Source organism: Nyctereutes procyonoides, unplaced genomic scaffold (assembly GCF_905146905.1).
Source record: "Nyctereutes procyonoides isolate TBG_1078 unplaced genomic scaffold, NYPRO_anot_genome, whole genome shotgun sequence".
Classification (NCBI taxonomy): Eukaryota; Metazoa; Chordata; class Mammalia; order Carnivora; family Canidae; genus Nyctereutes; species Nyctereutes procyonoides.
In genome coordinates, this window is record NW_026575131.1 from 54,858,452 (window position 1) to 54,882,984 (window position 24,533).

General features: G+C 60.2%; 1 protein-coding gene across 1 annotated transcript in view; it reads right to left on the bottom strand.

Annotated features, from left to right (window-relative positions):
* KDM4B (lysine demethylase 4B) overlaps positions 1–24,533 on the bottom strand; it is a 135,073-nt gene that overhangs the window by 70,929 nt on the left and 39,611 nt on the right. The window contains 4 exon segments of the mRNA XM_055343272.1: positions 4,559–4,752; positions 9,033–9,147; positions 9,950–10,125; positions 15,984–16,149. Of these exon segments, the coding sequence (XP_055199247.1) occupies positions 4,559–4,752; positions 9,033–9,147; positions 9,950–10,125; positions 15,984–16,124 (626 nt within the window). The 5' untranslated portion in view covers positions 16,125–16,149.

Here is a 24,533-nt window from a genome sequence, read left to right on the forward strand (position 1 = left end):
GCACATGCGCACACAGGCAGGCCTATGGTACACGTGTGCATCTGAGGACGTGCTCCCTGCCACGGGGGCCCAGGAGGACCTGAAAGACCGCACCCCAGGCAAACGGGAGCAGTCGGGTGGGGGGGGGGGCGCTGTGGAAACTGCGAGAAAACTGCTGGGACACAGCTCTGAGGGGATGCTGCTGAGTCATGGGCCTGAGGGCCAAGGTTGGGGCCCAGGCAAACACCCTGCAGGGAGTGCTGGCTGTCCCCACCTCTGGGAGGCCTGTCCTCCACCTCCCCCCGGCCCCGCCCCGCGCACCCGGAAGCCGCAGGGAGAACAGGAGGCGATGCTGCCGGGAACGCTGTGTGCGCTGCTGCATCTGAGCAACGAGCCAGGCCAGGTGGGGGGGGTCTTTCCCACGTCTTGTATCTCCCCACCCGAGTCACAGGGCCTAGGGCCTAGGTAGTGCGGGAGTGGCTGTGAGGGCTGCTGGTGGAGTGGCCCCAGGATGGCAGTTCCACTCCCCGGATGCTGAGCACCCCCCCCCCGACACGGCCCTGCGGCCTGACCACCGAATCCGTGTAGAATCTCACGGCCGTCCCCGCGTGCCCAGGCCCACTCGCTGACCCACCGGGCCCCGGGAAGGCTGAGTTGCAAGTGCCAGGTCTATTTTAAATCCCCATCTCAAAAGGGATTTTGAAGCTCTCAAACGCTTCAGATATTCTTAGCCTTGCTGCCTGAGAGCACCACCTAATGCCGGCCTTTTGAAGCAATTCCACGCTTTTATCGACACCAGGCTGTTCATGCCGCTGTGACACACAAATCACACTACCAAAGTAGCAACAGACTCAGAAAGGCTTCATAAAACGCTGTAAACCTGAGGACGTCGACACTTAAAAAAAAAAAAAATTGCTACCGAAATACTCGGAAATGGTTGCAATTAAGCTGCTGCAGACGCAAGAGGCACAACGCAGTCAGGGAGACAGGCACGTGAGCGCCGTCTGCGGGGAGCAGCCCCCAGGGCCCCGGGCAAGGGCCAGGAGCAGGGGTGCCACACAGCAGCCCCCCAAGCCACCCCAGTCCAGGAACCAGAGGCACCTCACCCACCCCCGGGGTCTCGGCCTTGAGAACCAGTTTCCATGGAGATGTTACCGGCACCCGGACAGGCACAGAGGCCCCTCTCGGCCAGGCCCCTGCTGGGGGCTAGGGACCCGGCGGGGGGGTACAGGGGAGGAGACCGAGGGCCCAGCCCTCACAGGGTACAGGGAGATTCACCAAAGTCACACGGAGCTAGTATGAGCATGGGGTGCGGTGCCAACACCTGGGGCCCCCACCCAGGTCCCGGGGAAAGGGCATGGTACCTGAGCTGAGCTACTGGGGCTGGGGAGCAGGGAGCTTGCGGGGGGGGGGGGGGGGCGCAGGAGGACAGGAAGCCTTGGCAGCCGACCCTACACAGCTGCACCCTGAGAAGCCGCTTCCCACAGGCCACATTCAGTCAGCACCCCCGTGTGCAATCCCATCCCCCTTCAGGACCAGGAACCAAGACCAAAGTTAAGATGCCTTCTGGAACATTCTTTCCCTTGAATGAACCACTGCTGTGCCTGATGCCAGCCATGCTGACTACTGCCCCAGGGCTCTCAGGAGTGGGTTGTGGCAAAGAGGTGGACATAGGGGAGGGTGGACGGCAGGGGACTGGGGTGCTGGGGCTGTGGCCTGGAGAACCCCAAGCCGCCCCGTCAGCCAGGGGCTGCTACCCTCATGTTCCCACTGCCATCTCCCTCGCCTCCCTCCAAGCCAGCCCCCGCTCTGGGCACTGGCCGGGACCAGCTGCCTCCCTGGGCTCCCAGGCCACTTCCCAAGTCACCCTCCCCGTGACCCTTGCTGGCCGCCACAAGCACAGGCTTTGCCCCAAGTGGCCCGAGGCCACCCTCTCCTCAGGCAGGGCCATGGCTGAAGCTCTACCTGCCTCTGGCTGGTGCATGCCAGGACTCAGCAGTGGCTCCTTTTATTTGTTTTGTTCTGTTTTAAAGAAAAGGTGGTTTTCTCGCTTTCTGATCCCTCCAGCTGGTGGACGTGGGCCAACACGTGGGCATCCGCGGAGGGGCTGAGTGTTCCCACGCCCACTCCGGCAGTCGGCACTCTCCTGCTGCTGCTCCCAGGGAGCCTCTGGGGCCTTCACTGCTAAGCCAGGAGTCCACAGAAAGGATGGAAGAACCCAGGAAATTTCCACCGGCGGAGGGAGCAGCAGCCAGTGCTGAAGGGTCGGGGCGCCATCTAGTGGCGCTTGTGGGAGCCACGTGGGGCCAGGACTGGGACGTGGCCTTGGGGGGACAGACACACAGACACCCCCTCCCTCCACTGCCAGCCCCGGGGGGAGGGGGCAGCACTAGGAACCTTGCAGACCAGTGAGCTGGGACCACAGCACACACACTCATACATCACACACACGACGCACACTTACACGTATACACATGAACTCACAAGCACATCCATGTGTACTCCTACACCTACACAAACAGGTGTGCACATAAACACACACACATATCTTCATATACACGCACACACACAAACACATTCGCACATACTCTCACATTCATGTGCAAACACACGTGCACACAGCCCCAGCCTGTGGACTGTATGGGGAGCCAGAGGCTCCTCACCTGCACTCATCCTGCCACGGCCCCCAGGGAAGGGACACATACACCTCACCCCACAAGCCTCACCGCCAGGCCCTGCTCACAGATGTGGGGCCGGGGCAGAGGGCAGCCGTCTCCATGGGCCTCGACAGGGGTCTCCACAGAGCTGCAGCCTGGCCAGGTCATGGGAGGGGTGGGGAATGGGGTCACAGAGCCATCCCCGCGACCTCCTGGGCAGCACTGGGGTGACACTGCCTACCAGAACCTGCCTCCACTCATGTGCTCAGGACCACAAGGGGGCTGAGATTCAGGCCTTTGTGCAATGGTCATCACCAACCCCGTCAATCTCTCTCCAAATTTTTCCTGGAAGGTAAATCTCTCCGAGCTAGAGGTTTCGATGATCAAGAGCCTCTGCACAGCCACAGACCACAGAGACAAGTGGAATGAAAGCAAGAAGCCGGTGGAATTCTCACAGGATCTCAGCAGACCGACGAGGTAACAATGTGGCACAACACAAAGGTCAGAAGGCCTGTGGCCAGCAGGGTAACGGCCCCAAAGACCCACGTCTTAATCACCAGAACTCGTAAGTATGTCACCTCACAGTAAAGGGACTTAGCAGGTGGGATTAAGTAAAGGCCCCGAGGTGGGGGTGACCCTGGGTTCCGTGGAGGAGGGGCCGCAGGCTGGGGAGCCGGCACCTCTGGAAGTGGAAAAAGGCCCCGGGGGGGACCCGCCCTGCTCAGGCCTGTGTTTAGCCCCAGTGAGACCAGAGTCAGACTCCTGACCTCCAGAAACATCAGAGAACATGTGTGTTGTGTTAAGCCTCTAGTCTGTGGTCACTGCTATGGCAGCCCCGGGAAACGCCTACGAAGCCCCTGCACTGTTCGTCCCCAGTGCTTCTGCACCCCCCGCAAGGCAGGAGCCCACTGCCAGGTTACAGGGCTGGGGCTCCATTCCGTCCACCTCCGAGGGGAGGGAAGGGTGGTCACATAGCCACCACCTGCTCAGGGAGGCCTGGCTTCCCACCTGGGGCCTCCTCCTCAGAGTGCCGCAACCCCCCCCCCCCCCCCCCCCCGCCCAGCAAAGAGCTCTAGGATGTCCCAGAGACTTAGAGGGAGCAGGGGTGGCCTTCCCTCATGCCTGTGGGGGTCAGCTGTCCACTGGGACACCAAGGTAAACGGCACCTTAGCCAGGGTCTGCCTGGGTCCCCAGCTAGGTGGGGGCCTCCCCGCCCCCCCATCTCAACACACAAAGGCCCTGGGCTGAGCTCCCGAGTGCCACAGTCTCCCGGGCCTCCTGCCTCCCCTGAGCTGCAATGATTACTGTAACAGAAGCTTCTAAGACAGCTGGGAAGAGGCAAGGAGATGTAAAGGCCCAGCTCAGAAATCTCTGCTGGAAACAGAGCAAAGGCGGCCTGCACAGAAGGCAGCTCCCGGCTGTCCCAGCAGCAGAAGCTGGTGTGCAGCGGGTGCTCAGCTCAGAGATTCCAGAACGCGGATCGCACCGAACGTTCAACCCCGCCTGCAGGGCCCATCCATTGCTCTCAGAGGGGCCTTCCGGGCACTCGCCCACTCCAGCCCTGCAAACCAGCAGGGGGCAGGCTGCTAACAGGGGAGGTTCGAGGGACGTCCAGGGCCCGGGGCCCCAGGGACAGACCCCGCACAACAGACACTCTGAGGGTGCCACCCCCACAGGTGAGAGCAGGAAGCTCCTTTCTGGAGATGCGCATCCCTCCATCAGCAACCGAGGCTGCCCCTGAGGCCAACAGGGGCGAGGCCAACAGATCTCAAGCAGCCAGCATCCCTCAGCTATTGCCTGCCCGGCCATAGGCCCCACCATGTTCCCAAGGGGCCACCCAAAGGCACCCCCAGGCCTGCCTGGCCCCTGATGAGCCCGTCCGCAGCCCCTCCCCGCAGCCTGGCCACAGGCCGAACGCTCACCAGGACTTGGGCTCCCCGAAGTGCAGGTAGTTGATGCTGTACAGGTCCATGTCCTCCGTGTGCCAGGCGAAGGTGGTCTTCCACATGCCGAAGTACAGATAGGGGGTGTTGACGCCCTCAATGATGGTGCCACACTCACGCTCCACCATGTCCAGGATGGTCCGCAGGCTCCCGATGTTCCACTGGGCCACATCCTGCAGGGCGGCGCAAGCACACGGTTGGCGGCCGGCCACCCCAGGGCCCTGGCCACCCCCAGGGGCAGGAGCACAGGAAGGCCAGGGGGCAGCCCCACAGAGGGCCGAGGGCTAGTGGTCAGCCCCAAACCTGCTGGCCCCAGCCTCTGAAACCCACCCTGAGACACCGGCCCCTCGCCCTGGGCCAGGCAGTCGGGCAGGACTTTCTCCGGATTCCACACTGAACTGTGCATTAATCACAGGCAGTGAAGGCCATGCTGTGAAGGCTGAGGTTTGGTCATGAATAATTAACGTGCCTCAAAGTCAATGACACGGAAGGAGGAAGACAATCGTGGAGTGGAGCTAGCTCAGCAAAGGTGCCAAAACAGCCCTTCTGGCACCGTCTGCCAGAGGAGACAGGGACAGCTTTCGGAACCAGGCAAACGAGGCCAGAACGCCTGCCCCCGCCCGACTCACCTATTCCTAATGCCACAAACAGGTCCCATCTTGTCATGAGAGCTCATAAAATACACACCAATCACTTTCTGGCCCCTGGAGAACCCTCCCAGCCTGCCGAGATGCTTAGTGAGCATCAGCAGTCTCTCCGTCCCAAGCCCACGCAGCCCCACCTCCCGCTCGTACCCTCCATGTCACAGGTCCCTGAACGAGTGGTTGGTCCTGGCAAGGCGAGCCCTAGCAGAAGCCCAGACACAAGCACAAGTCACAAGCAACCAAGGAACACAAAAACAGATAAATTGGATTTCATCTAAGTCAAACTTCTGTGCTTTAAAAAAACAGCATCAAGAAAGCAAAGGAGAGAATTCATGGCACCGGAGAAAATACACACGGTCATCTACCAAGTAAGAGACTTGTCTCCTCTCTGAAGATCTCTTGTAACCACAACAGGAGGGCAGCCCGGGTGGCTCAGCGGTTTAGCGCCGCCTTCAGCCCAGGGCCTGATCCTGGAGACCCAGGGTCGAGTCCCACGTCGGGCTCCCTGCATGGGGCCTGCTTCTTCCTCTGCCTGTGTCTCTGCCTCTCTCTCTCTCTCTCTCTCTCTCTGTATGTCTCTCATGAATAAATAAAATCTTAAAACACACACACACACACAACAAGAAAACAAATAACCCAATTAAAAAATGGGGAAAGAGTCTAAATGGATGTTTCTCCACAACAAGATGTACCCGGATCACAAGCACGTGAAAAGATGCTCAACATCATTAACCAGCAGGAAATCTCCTATCAAAACCCCAGTGCCACACCACTTCACACCTGCTACGACAACAGGCAGGGGCTAAAAGGCCACAGGTATCCATGAGGACGGGGAGGAAACCGGGCCCTGGGACACTCTCTGCTGGGGACGGGAAACAGGGCGACCTCCGGGGGAAGGCACAGGCAGGTCCTCAAGGTAAACGTTCATGGCCAAAAAGTGGAAACAATCCAAGTGAACGGATAATGCAATGTGCCCCCCATGTGTGGGCACGTCACTGGGTGTGAATAGGAGCAAGGGGCCAACATGCGCTGCACCAGGACAGATCTTGAGCCCACGATGCTCAGGGAGGGAACCAGACACAGGAGGCCCCACGGTGTGTGATTCCACATGTGTGACACATCCAGGACGGGCTTCTCCACAGACGGGAAGGGGGCTTGCAGGGGCCGCCAAGGGGACAGGGAATGACTGCTGATGGGGATGGGACTCCTTTTGGGGCTCATGGAATGTTCTGGAATTGGTTGTGGTGATGGCTGCACAACTCAGTGAAATTCAGTGGAAACCACTGAATTGTATGCTTTACGTGGGGGAAATGTGTGGTCCCAATAATGCTTTCTTTCAAAAAGGCACAGTAAGTCAGACAATGGACAAACGAGCCAACAAGCCCCACTAGTGCTAACTCTGTAGAACTCCATGGAAAAGAACGGCTCATTTGACAAACAGGCACGTGACTTCACACTCGTCTCAAACACAACACAAGAACTTTAGCTCTTCCAACCCGGCAGCTGTCAGGTTGGATTCGCTTCCTAGAAGTCATGATTCAGAGTCCAGGAAGCAGACGGGCCGTGGGCTGGCACGGGCTGGCCAGCACTGGCCCACGAGCACCAAGCTTCATCCCAACTGTGGTCAGGAGCACAAAGGGCCCGGACGGGACACGGAGAGTGGGATGGGGACGGGGCCAAGGCTCCCAGCCACTGAGCCCCACGGTCCCCACCTGAAGACAGGAGGAGGACAGAATGTCACAAACATCAAGAGTAACGCTCCCACAGCACTCTCGGAGAGCAGGAGGGGGAGCACACATGGCGGCCTGCATGGGGAGGGGGCTCCAGGGGGGCTTGGGAAGCCAGGTCCCTCTTGCGGGGCCAGGAGGCCTCAAAGCTAACAAAGAAATGGGGAGCAGAGGCAGCGCTGGCGTCTGGAGGCTGCACATAGGACCAGCAGCCTCCCCCCAGGTGGATGGACCCAGACAGACCCCACAAAGCCCAAGGACACAGCCCCCCGATCCCCCATGCAGTCTGCGCCTTGAGTCTGGCACAAGGGCAAGCATCTTGTGCTGCCAAACGCTCCTATAACCATAAATGGGGTAACTACTCACAGTCCTGGGAAGTCTGAGGCCCAGTGATGGGTGAGCTGCACCCCAGCTGAGGCGTGTCAGGGGCAGCCTGAGAGATGGGGCTCCCCCTCCTGTTAAATGTGTGTGTGTGCCCACAGGGCGTCTGGGACCCCGTCCTCCTGCCCTTGCCACATGCAGGCGGTGCATGCAGCTCTGCTCTCAGGAGGAGGAGGCCTGGCCACTGCTCTGGGATCAAGGCCACGTGGATGAGCTCAGGGTCCCAGGGAGAAGCCAAACCTTCCTCGTCCAGGACGCCCTTCCTGGAGGGCAGCCACACACCTGCTGTACCCCTTCGCATGGATGGAGAAACTGAGGTCCAGGAAGGAGGCAGGGCCAGGAGTAAGCTTCATCTCTGACCTGCTGGGTTCTTGGCGGCGAGCTCCCTCTGAGCCTGATGCACCCCCCTCAGCAGAACAAACCTGCCCACAGCAGGAGCCAGGACCCTCTAGCTACAAAGCCAGCAGGCTGCAGAGCAGACGGGCTCCCCCAGCTGGGCAAACTGCTGAGACCCATGCAATAGTCATGCCTTTCCAACACCTTTCAGGAAACACAAGTCACTGCCTGTCCTAATGGGTGCAGGAGGCTCCTGACCCTTCCGGGGGAGGGGGGGTTACCACCCACCCAAGCCCAGCACTCAGGAGGCATCCCCAGCTGCTCTCACGAGGAGCAGGGCTGAGTGTATAGAGTATTCCAGCAAGAGATGACCTGCAGGGTGACGGTTCAAGGCAGGGAGCAGAGATGGCAGCTGAGGGGCTGCCCGGAGAGAGCCCAGAGCACAACACGCACAGGAGAGAGTCAGGCTGAAGAGCTCAGAAATCAACCCATCTTCATAGATCCATCCCAGGGTTACCGGGGGCCCCATATAGTAATTAACCGTCCCCTAAAAAGCATGGATCCCGCTCAAACCTCCATCCGCTGAACAGCAGCACGTCTGTGGGGCCTCCACGCTACGTCTCCACCAGTGTCTGGTCTACACCCCTGGACCAACCAAGGCCAGCATGAGGCCTGAGGGCTGAGGAGCGAGCAGGGGCCCCCTCCGTTGCCCCCAGTACCCTCCCAGCCCAGCAAAGGGGCTAGAGCTCAGGGCATCGGGGTTCCCCGAAGACAGAGTGATAGGAATTGGAGAGGAAAAACACTAGACTGTGGATGAGGAGGCCCCTGGGAGAAGGGAGGAAATGCTCGGTGTCAGCGTCATATTCGAAGACTGCTCTGTGATGGGGCTTAGGTCACCTGCAGGCTACCTGAGCTCAGATCAGGGCAGGAGGGGCAGACAGTTTCGTAGGAAAGATTCTGTGAATCGGGGTGCCTGGGTGGCTCAGTTGATTAAGCGTCTGCCTTTGGCTCAGGTCATAAAATCGAGTCCGTATGGGGAAGCTCTGCTCAGCGAGAAGCCTGCTTCTTCCTCTCCTCCCCACTCATGCTTGCTGTAGCTATCTCAGTCTCTCAAATAAAAATAAAATAATAAAATAAAATAAAACAAAACAAAACAAAATAAAATAGGATTCTGCAAATCAAAAACACACAGCAGAGTCCTCCTTTCTTTACCCTGGGACTCGGCACGTGGTTGTACCAGAGCCCACGGCACTGCACCATCCCTGTTCAAGATCAAGTCCCCTTCGCAAACCTTTCCCTCCACCATTTCCCAGGCAACGGCATCCCTCACTCCCCACAGAACCTCTCAGGGCCCCGGGTACTCACGTCATCGTACAGAGAGCCGCTGATGTCAGCCCCATAGATGGGAGACACGAAGGTGAGGTTCTTCCAATACTTGCGCTCCAGGTCATCGAAGTCCTGGTGCCGTGGGGTACAGTACCTGGCGAACGAACAGCACGGTGAACGTGGCCGCTCTGTCCCCACCTTGGGGCACAGCCCGGAGAACACAGGAACACTGGGAGAGCGTTTACTTGGGATTGAAGAGGTGCGGGATGGGCAGGAAGCCCCCTGGAAGCACACCCACTCGTCCCATCTTGCCGGCCACCAGGGCCTGGGGCACCCAAGTCGGAACACACCCCAGGGACAGCAGGAGCAGGGGAGGGACGCAGGTTCCGAGGGTTCTCAGCAGGACGTCCCTCTGCTCTGCGAATCCACAGCACTCACCAGAGGCCGGGCAGGTGTCAGGGGCCGGGGCGGCAGAAAGCAGACACCCCGGCCTGGTGGGATGCTTATGCTTGAGTGCGAAGGGATGGCCGGAAAGGCACAAATTTCGGCAAGTGAGGGACGCGTGGGGTAACACGGAACAAGGAATGAACAGCACAGGTGTGTGCCCAAGTGAGCCCGAGCGCGTGTGCCATGCGTGCTCACAAATGCACTGGAGTGCAAGGGAATGTGCGTGAGTGTGCCCATGTGTGTGGGGCACTGAACCGGGGGACATCACCTGAGGACACGTGTCAGGGAGCCCTTCCCCAAGGAGGTGCCATGGGGCCTGAGATGTCACAGGAGGCTGCCAGGAAGCACTCCAGGGACGGGAGACAAGGGTAAGTCCCCACTGCATCCCAGGGCCAGGAGCCGCAGCCGAGGGCGCCGCGTCGGGAGCAGGGAGGCCCTCAAGGTGTGCTTCTACCCCAGAGACGGGCTTCGGGAGCCCCCCACCCCCCGCCTCACTCCCAGCCACATACTTCTCGCTGTTGGCCAGGCGGCGGTACTCCCCGACTGTCATGGCCTTCTTCTGGATGTTGTACTGTGTGAAGAGGCCTGACTGGCCCGTCACCACCTGCTGGATGGGGGCCGGGATGACCACGTCGTCGATGTCATCGTACGTCTGCCTGGGCTTCCACTCCTTTGGGGGGATGATCTGCGAGACGAGAGGGGAGTCAGCGGCGCCCCCATACGGGACACGCCGCCCTCCCCCAGGAGACGGGCAGTAGCTTCCTAGGACTGTGTCCAGGCCCACACCGCAGAACACCAGGAGCCACCAGGGCACACTTTCTCAAACTCCCAGGTGACCCATGCGGGGCCACAGGCACTGCCCCCCGTTGGGCCCTCTGAGCTCAGCATGGGATCAGAAAGCTGGGAGCGGTCCCCCCCCCGGAACCCAGGGGCCAGCCCCCATGCACACGTGCGTGATCATGAGGTGAGTAAACAGGTGGGCTGCACGGGGCTCCCACACTCTCTTGCTTGGGCAGGTACTCTGCCGCTGCACCCCCCACCGCAGAAGACAGTGCTGTGAGCCTGGTTTGAGACCACCGGGGCCAGGCTGGGGGCCGAGACACCCACCAGGACCAAGCACAGCTCTGGGTGCTGGGAGCAGAGTGGGGGGCACCAGAAAACAGAGACCCGTGAGGGGCTGCCGCCATGGGAGCGAGCAGATGCCAAGACTCCGTAAGGGGCAAGGAAACAGCAGGCAGGGCACAAGTCCTAGGTGCAAAGACAGAGAAGGGCTGGTGCAGCACCAGAGGCAGGAGAGTAAGGATGCCACAAAGCCGAGGGGACAAGATCTGAGAAGGCCACCTCTGGCGACCACCGCCCCCCCCCCCCGCCCCTTGCCAGGAGAGCTCCTGCAGGGGGCACGGCGGGGGGGGACTGGGTCTGTGCCCAGCTTACCAACTGGCCTCTGGCCCTCCCGCTTCCCCTCCTCTGCTGGGCATGGCCGGGGCCTCCCAGGTGCCAGGCTGGCTTCTGTGACAGCCCTGGGGACCCCCACGGGCTGAGCTCTCCCAGTCCCCAGCAGGTGTCTGCAAACACTAGATCTCCTGCCAGGGCACCCGGAGGCCACTCCACAGCTTTGGAAAGGGGAGCTAAACCAGCCTGTCTTCAGCATGTCATCCAAGAGGGGGGGGCCGAGACCTCACCCAGCTCAGGGCCAACGAGGGAAGACACCACCCCGATGCCCGAGTTTGTGGGCGGCTTCCAGAATGGCTGAAATTCATTTACCATCCCCAGGATTCCCCTCTACCCATCGGGGCAAGAATGTGTTTTGCTTGGCAACGAAAACACTCAGTCTCTGGTTGTCAGTTACCAAACAGAAAGGTGCTGCCTCCACCAGCAGCACTCCTGGATTTACTGACAGAGATAACCAGATAGCAACGGCAACAGGAGGAAGTCAGGGCTCCCACCCGGGGTGATCCTGCACCCAGAGGACCCTGGGCGATGTCTGGAAACAGCTGTGGCTGTCACGACTGGGGGCTCCTGGCACCGAGTGGGTGGGGCCAGGGACACTGCACAGGCCCCCTGGCGCCCAGGATGCCCCAGGGAAACAGCCGCCTCACTGTCAGCAGTGCCCAGGCTGGGAACCCTGATTTCAGTTAAATGGGGACACGGCTGCTCAGTCAAGGCTCTTTCCGGGGCCATCCCCTCTCCCTACTCTGCGGCCATAGCTGCAATAAGCAACATGGGGCCCCCACGGGTGCTACGAGGCCTCCTGACAACGGGGTGCTGGGGCCAGCCTGTCAGTCGGCAGTTTTCTTAGATTTCAAGTGAGAAATGTGAAGAGTCAGGTGACAAACTAACACACTCGAAACCCGAAATGCAAAAAAATATAAAGGAAAAGGGCCTGTGGCTCCAGCTTGGGAGCCGCTCTCACAGGGGAGAGGGTTGTGGGCCGAAGGGCTCTCTCACCACGTGGGCGGCACCTCCCCTTTACAGACAAGCCCACCCTTCCTCCTACAGGAAAAGGACTCTGGATCTGCCCCCACCTGTGTTCGCCAGGGGAGCAGGTGAGCTCACCCACCCAGTCCCATCAGAGGAAGCCCGTCCGGAAACCGCGGCTGTGAAATGAACCAAACACATCACTCCCAAATTTTCGGCTCCCTCCTGAGAGCCTTCGGCTTCTCTGCTCGCCTATCCCATCCCTCACAGGTCCCGCTGCACAAAGACCTCTGACAACCAAGGAAGGGAGCTTCCGGCATGCCCTAAGCAGGTTCTGAAAAAGGCACGGGATGGAGAGCCACTTCCAGCGGGTCTAGGACCCCAAACCCTTGGGAAAATCAGCGTGCTGTAGCCTGACACCCTGGAATCTCTGCAAGGCCAGGGTCTAAAGGGAGGCTCTTGGGTGAACAACCTCTAGCAGGTATCGCCGGAAGACAGGTGAGCATCCGGACTCCTCCACTCGGCACCCGGTGGGCATGGCATGGCCTTGGACTGGCCCTCCTTCGAAGCTCCCAGAGGGCAAGCCTCAGCCAAGGCTGAGAGGGAGAGAAAGGCCACACTCCCCGGGTGAAGGAGGTGGCACCAGGCAGGTGGCTCCGGGTGGCTGAGCAGCTCCTACCCCGACACCTCCAACCTTGGTTCCCAAAGCCATTTGCAGGCAGTGGGCCTGGTGGCTGGAGGAGGAGCCAGGGCACCACATGACAGTCCTCAGGGATGCACCCAAGCACCCTGACCCCTCCCACGGGACCCAACGCCATGCCCTTCCTTGGCTCCCAACCACACCAGCGCTTCCCAAGCAGCCTGGGAAGCCTGGCGTGGGCCTGAGGGGGCACGGGGCATGCACAGAGCAGTCAAGGAAAAGGACAGGGGCTCCCCCACCTCCGGAGCCTCTTGTGGATCCGGACCCTGTTCTTGGCTGGACCTGAAAAGCTATCCGCACCCAATTCCACTGGGCCCTACAGAGCTTTGGTGGGGGGTGAGGAATACAGCTCTGATGAAACTAGCCCTACCACCTCGCACTCGACACACAAAGAAGGGCGGTCAAGACCAGTGAGACCAGGGTGAGGGGCTGGCTCTGCAGAGCTGGCTCAAGCCAGCAGGACACCATGTCCCTTCTCCAAACAGGCCGGCAGCCCTGAGAGGAGCAGGGGTGGCCAAGGCCTCATTCGGTGCTTCCCAAGCCCCGCCTGTCCCCTCGGAGCAGCAGGGAGGCTGCCCAGGGACCTAAGGTCCCAGCACGTGGGCCCTGCCAGGTGTGAGAAGGGACGAGTGTGCACGCGTGGTTGGCGGTCTGCAATCGCCAACATCTATGAGCCTGTGCGGAGGTGCAGGTGCGACTGAACCCATGCCCGCCCCATGCTGCCCCTCCCTCCCTGCACACACAGGAGACCACCAGTCACAGAAAGCAGCAAACAAAATCCCACTTAAGAAACTGAAAAGGAGGGCGTGTGGGTGGCTCGCTCAGCCAGTGAAGCATCTGTCTTCGGCCCAGGTCATGATCTCGGGGGCCTGGGATGGAGCCCCCCCATCGGGCTCCCTGCTCAGGGGGAGTCTCCATCTCCCTCTCCCTCTCCCTGCCCCACCGTGCTCATGCTCTCTCTCGCTCACTCTGTATCTCAAATAAATAAACAAAATATAAAAAATAAAACAACATCTTTAGGGGAAAAAAAAGCTGAAAAGGAGCACACAGAACAAAAGGCGGAGGAAAAACAGACCCAGGAAACTCCTGCCTCAGGAAACGTCCAGCCCAGTTTCCTTCGATACAAATAAATCAGCAAAAAATGACTCCACTGGTGTGAGAGCTCCGAGCAGGAATGCTGGGGCTCAACGGAGAAGCACAGAGGCCGAGGAGGAGACGAGCCTGGAGGAGCAGAGGCAGGCAGAGGCCTGGGGGACCGGCTCACGTGGACACGGAGCCCGTGGCCACCACAGCACCGCGAACAGAAAGCTCCAGAACCAGCCAGGGCTGGGGGCCAGCCAGGAGAGTGGAGCCTCAGACAGTGAGACAGAGGGCCGAGGGGGGGATAAGAGCCGCGGGGCCTCAGGCCACCCCAGGCAGAGCCGAGCAGGACAGCACCTCGCGACACCTCCCAGCACCAGGGACAACCCGAACCAGAAACAGAAGGGCGGCTGCGCCCCAGGCAAAGCAGAAGCAGGCCAACGACATGAGACAAGGCAGAGGAGGCCCCCCAGAGCACCGGGGACCCCCCACAGCAGGGACCCTCAATGGGGCGGAACAGGCAGGAAACTGTCCCCCAACAATGGACGCAGGACCGTTAGCCAGCCGGACAGAAAACTCAGAGGGTTTTTTTTGTTGTTGTTTGTTTAAAGATTGTATTTATTTACTCATGAGAGAGGCAGAGACACAGGCAGAGGGACAGCAGGCTCCATGCAGGGAGCCCGACGTGAGACTCAATCCCAGGTCTCCAGGATCAGACCCTGGGCCGAAGGCAGATGCCCAACTGCTGAGCCACCCGGGCATCCCCCAGCTGAAGGAGTTTAAAGGGAGAAACAGGGACGCCTGGGGGCTCAGAGGTTGAGCTTAGGGCGTGACCCCCGGGTCCTGGGATTGAGCCTCACATCAGGCCCTCTGCTCAGTGGAAAGTCTGCTTCTCCCTGTGCCTCTCCCTCTGGATCTCCTGCCACTTGTGCAAGCACACACACGCGCACACTCTCCCTGAAATAAATAAATAAAATCTTTAAAAATAAATAAAGGAAGCAGCAAAGCTAACAGGACGATGGGGGCTCTGGTTCCTGACTGTCCGCAGAGCAGGACTGTGTCTGTCTGTGCCAGCGCGTGTGCGTGAACAAAACCAGGAGGGAGCGGCGGGAAGCAGAGGCAGCAAGTGGCCTGCCCACAGAGTGTCCTTAGGGTGAGTTCACAGGCGTGACCACAGCCTGGGCAGGGACAGCCAGGGCCTCTGATGCTCCTAACAAAACCACCCACACCAGGTAGGGGCAGGAAGGCAGGACACGCCCCTCCCCACCACCATCAGGCAGCAGCAAACTCAGCCCGGGGCCAAGTCCCGCCCGCAGCCTGCTTTTGTGCGGCCCTCGAGCCAAGAACGTGGGGTGTTGTGTTTTTTTTTTTCATTTTCAAATATGGTTAGGGAAAAAATAACAAAAGAAGAATGTTTTGGGACCAGTGAGAGTCCCAGGAAATGCACAGTTCAGCGTGTGTACTGGCATGCGGCCATGCCCACTGGCTCAAGGGTGTCGTGGGTGACAGAGCTGAGTGGTGGGACAGAGACCACCCTGTCCGCAAAGCCAAAAACCCTTACTATCCAGCTCTTGGTGGAAAGAGTTCAGCGACCCCTCGGTTTAAAGAACAGAGAACTGGGCAGCCCCAGTGGCCCAGCGGTTTAGCACCGCCTTCAGCCCAGGGCGCGATCCTGGAGACAGACCCAGGATGGAGTCCCACGTCGGGTTCCCCACGGGGAGCCTCCTTCTCCCTCTGCCTGTGTCTCTGCCTCTCTCTGTGTGTCTCTAGTGAATAAATAAATAAAATCTTTAAAAAAGTAAATTTAAAAAAAAAAGAACAGAGAACCAGGCACCTTAGGTAACAAGACGGGCACACAGGCAGCCCCGAGAACTCAGGACAAGCAGGTAACCAGCCTTCCAAACAATCGGGCGACCAGGGTCCTCACGCAGCTTCCCGTTTACAGTAAAAGCAACACGGGCTGTGCTTGTCTGTTTGCTGTCACCACACGCACACATGTCTGTGCACAGAAGTGACATGCCACGGAAGGAGACCCAGTTCACAGTGACCCGTCTCCCCAGAAGCCTTCCCCCCGACTCCCAACACCCTCCCGCTGCCACGATGCCCTAGGCACCTGTGCCCCCAGGGCCTGGCCCCGGCCATCGACTCATTCCTGCACACCAGGCCTACGACAGAGCGCGGCACACGGGAAGAACTCCGTAACGTGTGATGTCAATGACATCAGAGCAGCTCCGTGGACACAGTCGTGGGCCCGCCTTCAGACACTGCCACACCAGGCCCGGGGTCCTGGGGCCCAAGGGGGCCGAGCCGGTGGAAAGCGGCGCTGGGCCCAGGGCATCACCCACCTTGGCCAGGCCCGCCCGGTGGGCTCCCTGGGACTCGATGTAGGCCACGTATTTGTTGAAGTCCTTAAATTCCTCCATGGTTGGGCGAAACGTCATGATTTTACAGCTCGGGTTCTGAGCCCCATGATCCTCAGACCCCATGGCTGCCGCGGAGAGGCTGTCACACCTGCGAGGGGAGGACAAGAGAGCGTGAGCGCGTCAGTGTCGCCACCGTCCCGGACACGCTAAAAATACCCGGGCCTCGGGAAGACAAAGGCAGGGGGCCGCGCAGTGAAGCTGGGGCCGGAGAGGAGCCTGGGAGCAGACTCCATCTCTCCCCACTGGCACAAAAAACCGAAATGACTGCAACTAATTAAAAACAGAGGCGCCCTAGTTCTCCGAGCCAACGCAATACTGGAAGCCGGAGCACTAATTTCAAACCAGGGGCCCTGAGAAATAAAAGCTTTCCTTATCGGGGACTTTTTATCTAGGTTCGCCGGCATCAGCTTCTACCCGATGCGTCTACTTCGGAGCCGGATACCCACACCGACAGCAGCCCGTGGCCGCCTTCCGAAGGTGAGTGACGCTGCGTGTGAGGGCGTCTTGCGCGGTGCGGGCCCCCGAGCAGCAGGGGAACCCTGCCCCGGGCCCTGGCCTGGCTGCTGCCGGCGGAGCCCGGACACACCTGAACGCTGGAGCGGCCCCCTCCTGTTCCGGGAGTTAATAAGGGGACCCGGTGAGGCAGTCGGTGGCCCACCCCAAGCAAGGAGGGACTTGGGGACCGACTCCGGGGCAGTGTCCCTATGGTCAGATTAAATTCTCCAAAACTGAAGATGGCCAGACTCCTCCTCCACAATTTGGAAAAGGTCAGAACCCAAGTGCATACAGACCTGACAACCTGGAAGACAGGCAGCCGTCAAGTAAGCTGGGCAAAGAGAAAGGGGCAGGCAGTCCACCGTCCCGGACGGGGCTTCCGGTCCCCCACAGCCGCAGCCTCCCCGGAGGCACTCCCCCGGGCGGGCGCTAGAGGGCAGCAGGAGCCCGGGAATCGCGCTAAGGCCGGCACTGTCTGCCGGGCAGGTTCTGGGAGCCCCAGGTACCCCTGCCAGGCCCTGCCCTCAGCACCCCATCCCCGCCTGGGGTGGCGGGGCAGGAACCAGGGGGACAGCGCCAAGGCCATGCGCTGATGGCAGACTGCCCGCCGGTGAGGGCCCCTGCGGGTCCTGACACGGGGAGTCCTCACTGTCCTGGGCTGGGACCCCACCGTGGCCCTCTGCCCCGTGTGCACAGCAGTCCCAAGGCTTCTCCTTGAGGGGTAGCCACAAAGCCGGAATGTGCGTGGCAGGCCACAAAGGCCCGTGACAGTGTGTGACAGCAGCTCCGGGTGGATCACAGGGAACCCGAAGGAAAACACAGCTTCATAAAGAGAAGGGGGTTGTCACAAACCTCCCTCCAAAGCAGCAGGCACCACAGGAGCCGGGCCACAGCCAGGCTGCCCACCCGGAGGCTGTCCCAGCGGAGGCCGGACCAGCCCCTGGGAGTGACCACCACGCCATCCCAACCCAGCCCCCTGCAGCCAGGCCCCAGGACCCGCATCCCCGCCCAAGCCCCCAACACACCTGCCCTCTCCCCTCCAGCCCAGATGCCACCACGTGGGACTCACTTATTGGCTCTGTGGCTGGCAACAGGACACTGGGGGTCTGTCCTGGGGAGCTCATGGCCGGGGCGGGGGGATGGCCTTGACTCTGACTCTCCTGCAACGTTAGTGTGGACTGAGCTGGGCTGTCAGTTGTGGAGGGAGCCGACAAAAGGGCAGGGTGGTGGGGAGACTTCCCCAGGCAGGGACCTCAGATGAGACATGAGATACCGGCTCCAACTTGGGGAGGACAAGCCGCAGTTGGGGCTCATAGGCCTTCCTCTGCCCTCAGCCTACAGGCCAGCCTACACTCCTGCTAGCCCCCCACACCCCGCCACCCCCACCAGCCTCCCACCGCCCTGCTCCCACACCCCGCCCAGAATTTTCCATACCCACCGCACAGTGTAGTGAGCCCTGAGGGGATGGATCACACTGACCACCGATCCTTTGTGGATGAGCAACCCCGTCTGTGGCTGGACATGATCACCCTGGGGGCGGCCTCTGGTCCTAAGCCCGGGAGTTAATAAGGGGACCCGGTGAGGCAGTGGGTGGCCCACCCCAAGCAGGGAGGGGCTGCCCCTGGTCCTAAGCCCTCAGCCTGCCGTGGACAGTGCCCAGGCTGGGTAGCGGCGGGCGCATCAGCACTCAACAGTCCCCAGCCCTGTTGGAGGTGACTGATGCGGTGACTTGTCCACTCCATGTGGTAATAAGCTCGTTGTGCGTAGCTCGCTCAGGCTACGGGGGAAATCGTGTGCCCAGGCCACACGCAGGTAGATGGCAGGGCCTGGTCCCCACGCCCAGCAGCTCCCATCCTTCACTTGGCTGGTCCCGGCCGGCTGGCTGCTTCTCCTCCCAGGCTAGCTCGCGGTAGCCTATGGGGGAGGGCGCACGGGCTCCTCGGAGAGCCTCAAGACAGGCTGCGTTGCTCCGAGGGGGGGCCGCCTCTGGCCTGTCCGCCGCCCAGGAACAATGGTGAGAGGTGGCATTATGCGGTACGCCCGCCAGCTCCCCAGGACCAGCTTGTCCCAGGCAGAGCTGGGACAGCCCAGGGTGCTGCCCACACGAGCTCCCTCACACATCAAAACTCACGATGCAGAGATGAGCTTTCATCTAGGAGGTGGAAAAAGCAGATGATAAGACAGCAGGTGGGTTTTTTGCACACGCGCGGCCGGCCAGACACGCTTTCTCTACTCCAACCACCAGCATCATCTAGATTCAGCTCGGCGGCGGATTATGTATGATTTTTCCTGTCTTATTTGTGCCTTTTGAAATGAAGGTTTTGAGTAGGTAAATATAAAGAAGAAAATTAAAATGGTTTATAATCCCAACACTCCATACCCTTGACACGTCTTTTGAAGGAAGGCAAATAAAAATCATACGTGTACATACTTAAGAAATGAAAAAGGAATCTCACTGAACAGCAGCCCTGGGCCAACCTCCCAATTTACTGGCAACACGGTGGGGGCAGAGGACCAAGCAAGAGCGCCGCCCCCCCCCCCCCCCCCGCTGCCAAGGGAATGTGCAGGCCAGCCCAGAAAGACCAGGGTGTTCTTCACAGGTCTGTGCTGTGTCGAAAAGCGGGCACACTCACAATGTAATAATACAAAGATAAACATCCCAGTTAAAAAGTGGGCAAAGGACTAAACAGACATTTCTCCAAAGAAAATACACATACGGCCAATAAGCACATGGAACGATGAGCCATCAGGGACACGCAAACCAGAGCCATGATGAGAGACACTTCACCCCACCAGGACGACCGTAATCAAAGACAGCGACCAGTGTTGGTGAGGATGTGGAGAAATTAGAACCCTGACACCCCAGGGGGAGATGGGGGGATGGAAAGTGAGGCGGCTGCTGAGGGAAAGAGTCTGGGGGTTCCTCAAAAAGTTACACATAGTGGGCAGCCCGGGTGGCTCAGTGGTTTGGCGCCTGCCTTCAGCCCAGGGCAAGATCCTGGAGACCCAGGATCGAGTCCCGCGTTGGGCTCCCTGCAGGGAGGCTGCTTCTCCCTCTGCCTGTGTCTCTGCCTCTCTCTCTGTCTCATGAATAAATAAATGAAATCTTAAAATAAAAAAAAAAGTTACACATAAAATTACCAGATGACCCAGCACTTCCACTCACAGAAATATCCCCGAGAGGAATGAAAACATGCATCCGTGTTCACAGCAGCATTACCCACATGGCCAAAAAGGTGGAAAAAACCCAAGTGTCCATCGATGATCAGATGCACACAGTGTGTCACACAGAAGTGTCCCTCGGCCTCCAACAGGAGCGAGGTGGCCACACATGCTGCCCCGGAGATGGACCCTGAGCCCACGACACTCGGGGAGGGAACCAGACACAGGAGGCCTCGGAGCGGAGTGTAGCCCAGGCCGAGGACTGGGGTTTCCTTATGGGGCGATGGAAATGTTCTGAACCTGACTGTGGTGAGAGCCACATGACTCTGGGAATGCACTAGAGGCCATGGAACCGGAGGCGCTAGGTGGGCAAAGCATAGGTGTGAATCCAGCTCAGTGAGGCTGCTACCATCACCACCCCCTGCAGAGAGAGAGAGAGGTGGGCGGAGGGCGGCAAGAAGGAAAGGGGAAGAAAGTTCTGCCCCCGGAGACACGAGAGCAGGCTCTGCTCCAGTACAACACACCCAGAGACATCAGCGCCCTGTGCATGGAAGCAGCACAGGCTTCGTGGAGACATGTGGGGACAAGTGGGGAGATCTGAACAGGGCGGATGTCAGGTGACACCAGGAAACGGTGGTGCATGTTTAGGATGCCTTGTGTCCCTTAGGGGCGCGGCCGAGAGGCCTGTGATACACTTTGTGATGCTTTGTTGGAACACGCGCATGTGCGTGAAGATGGCAAAAGTGAGCACGGCAGACATGAGGGCTCGCTGCGCACCGGGCCCCTCCCACGTGGGCTCCCACTGGGGCTTGCACCCCAGCCCCACTGGCCCACTGGCCCCCTGAACTGCGGCCATGCACACCCTCCCCTGGAGACCCCATTCTCTCCATCTCCTGTGCCGGGAAGGGGAGGACCATCCCTCTGGGGAGAAAGGTGCGCTGCTGGGGGAGCAAGGAGGGGATTTCACCTTCAACCAGCTGGATTTGTTTCCATTCCACAAAACAACACAAAATTCCCCACACTCATCAGCCTCGAAGGCACAAAGCTGGCAGGCGTCACTCCCTGCACAGCCCTTACAGACCCGGCACAGGGCCTCGAGCAGCCCACCCACTTGCCCTGGGGCACGGGGGTTGGGGATCCTCCTCCACCCGCCTGCCCTGGGGTACGGGTGCTGGGGATCTTCCTCTACCCGCCTGCCCTGGGGTATGGGTGCTGGGGATCCTCCTCCACCTGCCTGCCCTGGGGCAAGGGTGTTGGGGATCCTCCTTTACCTGCCTGCCCTGGGGTATGGGTGCTGGGGCTCCTCCTCTACCCGCCTGCCCTGGGGCACGGGTGCTGGGGCTCCTCCTTGGCCAAGCAAATACCAGGGCTGGCCAGGAAACACAAGGTTGGCTGTAAGCTCTGGAGCCGGAAGAGCCACGTCAAGGACTGACACCAGCACAGAATGGCGAGCAGGAATCTCAGTCAGGTAAGGTCAACGTAGTCACGTGACCGAGAGCACCAGGTGGCAGGGGTCCGTTTGGACAGAAATTTGATACTGAACACGAGTGGGGCACCAGTCACACGGAGGTCTGGGGCAAGAGAAAATTCTAGGCAGAGGGAAGGATCCTGGCAGCGGCAGGGAAGGGGTGAGTGGACGGCCAGGCACAGCGGGGGCCACGGGGCGGGGCGTGTGCTGCGCTGGGTTGACCAGGAAGCCACCGGGAGTTTAGGGCAAGGACACAGATCCCATGTACATCCTGAAAAGGCCCCGCTGGCTGTGGGCAACAGACTACAGGCAGGGCTGGCCTCATGGGAGCAAGACCCTGGCAGTCAGCCCCGGCCCGGTCACCCCTAGCTTAACGCTTGGCTGTGGCCCTCTTGAATTTCTTTAAAAAAAAAAAAAAAAGATTTCATTTATTTATTCATGAGAGCGACAGAGAAAGAGGCAGAGACACAGGCAGAGAGAGAAGCAGGCTCCACGTGGGGAGCCTGATGCGGGACTCGATCCCAGGATCATGACCTGACCCGAAGGGAGATGCTTAGTCACCGACCCCCCCAGGGGCCCCAATTTCTTCCATTTTAGAATGAGGGGCATTGGGGTTTCACTTTGCCTGGGGCCCTGCAGGCTCTGCAGTCGGGCCTGGCTGCAGAGGGCTAGCGTGGGAGCCGGCAGGCAAGGGCAGATCTAGGGACAATAGCGATGAGAAGGAGAATGGATGCATTTTGAGGACAGAGGCAACAAAACTTCCCAAGAGTGAGGAAGGAGGAGCCGAGTGCAGGGACAGGGGAGATGGGGGAACAGGGGCGAGGCGGGTGGGAGAGGTTGGTTTGGACAAGATTGTGGTGAGCGGTAGAAGGCCCCCCCCCCCCAGACATCCATGTCCTAATGCCCGGGATCGACGGCTGTGCCCCTTCCACGGCAAAAGGGATTTTGCAGGAGAGATGAATTAAGGCCTGAGATGGGGATGATCCTGGATCCTCACAAGAGGGAGAGAGGAGCGACCCGACGTGGGGACAGAGGCTGGACGGATGCCAGGAAGCCACCCCAAGCCAGGGAAAGCGGGCAGTGCTCTGAAGCTGGAAAAAAATCACAAAAATCAGTTCTGCCCAGACATCTCCAGAAGGAGCCAATCAATGCCTTGATTTTAGCCGGTAGGCCTCACTCAGACTCCGTGGCCTCCCAGGAGTGGGAGAGAAAAGAGTCACCAGGTTCACGGCCATTGGTTCCAGCGGCCAGAGAAGCTCACACGAGATCAGGCGAGCGTGTCTCTGAGAAGCTCTTCAGGATTTCTGTGCATGTGACCCCCAGCCCGGCCCCGTGAGACCCCCTCGGCTGTGGGAGCCATGGCCACCTCACACGTGGGCCCGCTGGAGCCCTCCTCTCCTCGGCCTGCTCGACGTGCGGCCACACGCTCGGCACACAGAAGGCGCAGGCCTGGGCCAGGCTGGGGGCTCCCGTCTCCCATCCTGGCCGCTCCCCCAGGCCCGAGCCAGGCCCCACCACCTGTGCGGAGACCGGGCGGCCCCTGAAGCCCCAGCCAGCTGGGGGTCCACTGGGTTTAGTCTTTAACAGGAAGGGCGGCCTCTTGGCGGGTTCCCTGGCTATGACCAACCTTGACCCAGCCCACAAAACCTCCAACAGGAGAAGAAAGCATCCCTCTCTCTGCTCCTCATTCTGAGGCTAAGAGCAGGCAACCGCACGTGCCAACGGGCACTGACGTTACCACTCCAAGGGGCTGAACTGCAAGCATGGCAATTACATCTCAATACAGTTATTGATTTTCTAAAGGTCATTTGTCTCCTGACTTGATGCCCTCCCAGCCGCCTGCAGCCCATCCACCACCTGGGAGCCCGGCTGTCCCGAGCCGTGGCAGGCAGCTCCTCCCACACCCGGAAGAGGAACAAGTCAGCCCAGGGATGTGTCACAAGAGCAGAGGCTCTGGGCCGGGCGACCAGCGCTGCCTGCTTGGGTCTGGGCCACTCTCCGGGTCACAATCGCCTGGGCCCAGGGAAGCCCTCCTGGGCGGCTGCACTGCACTGTCACCTGACCCAGGAGGGGCAGGGACTTGTGCATGGGGCGGGGGTAGGGGGGAGCGCAGAACCCTCTGAACTACTGGGGGGCACTACACCCCCACAGCTGCCACCTCCCCAGCAGCAGAGGCTCTCCCTGCATCTAGACTCCAACCCTGGGCAGAAGCACCCCCCCATCCTGAAAGTAGGGGTGCCCGAGCCACAAGGGCTGCACCAGAGCCGAGGGATGGGTCTCCCACAGCCAGGTGACAGCCAGGCCGGGGCTAGCACACACCCTGGGAACGAGGATCAGGGTCGAGATGACCGTCCCTGCCCACCAGTCAGCCCGGTTTTCCAACAAGTGGGCTCAGAGACTGACGCTAAGCGGTTATGGGGCCCAATGGCAGACACTTTCCAGAAGCCACGTGGGTGAACCTGCAGCACTGAGGTTGCGACGTTCGGTAGGGCTGGAAAAGCACGTCCTCCGAGCAAATGCAATCTTACACGGTTGACTGCGAGGCAAGTCTAACCCCGAGAACTGCCTCCCTCCACTCGTCTTCCCAAGTATGAGAGGCAGCGTGCCACCAAGTCTGAGAGTTCCCTGGGGACCCCGGGCCCTCTCGGTGAGGCCTCTCCCCTGCCCCAAAGGACACCTCTCCCCTCACTCTCCATCCCAGGCCCTCGCCATCACCTGCTCCTGCGGGTCCCTGTGCCAGGAGGTCTGGCTGTCGGAGGAAGCTCAAACCTCCCAGGCAGCCCTGGGCTCCCGGCTCCCACCTCAGGAGAGCTTCTGGTGGCAAAGCACAGCTCCCAAGAGGGGGTGAGGGCAGAGGGGCCCCAGAACAGGATCAGGTCCCAGGAGGAGCCTCCACGCCTTCACCAGAGATGGAGACAGAACAGAACCTACTGCGGAGCAGCACCTGGGGGGGCTCAGGTCATGATCCCATGGTCCTGGGATGGAGCTCCACATCGGGTTCCCTGCCCAGCGGAGGGCCTGCTTCTCCCTCTCCCCTCTGCTGCTCCCTTGCTTGTGCTTTCTCTCAAATAAATAATCTTAAAAAAAAAAAAAAAAGAACCTACTGCAGAGGTGGCACAAGAGCCCCCCAACTGCCATAAGCCCATCCCCCATGGGCACCGTGTGCCACAAGCAGCTCCCCAAGGGCCAGATGCCCCCGTGGGTGGTCGGTGCACAGCAAGGAAGACAGACTTCGGGGGGTAAACCACCTGCCGCTCAGCTGCCCCCCGCAGACCCCGGAGTCACAGAACCCTCACCCTGCCTGCTGTCAGGCCCACGGCACCACAGCGGGGAGCTTCCTGTGCTGC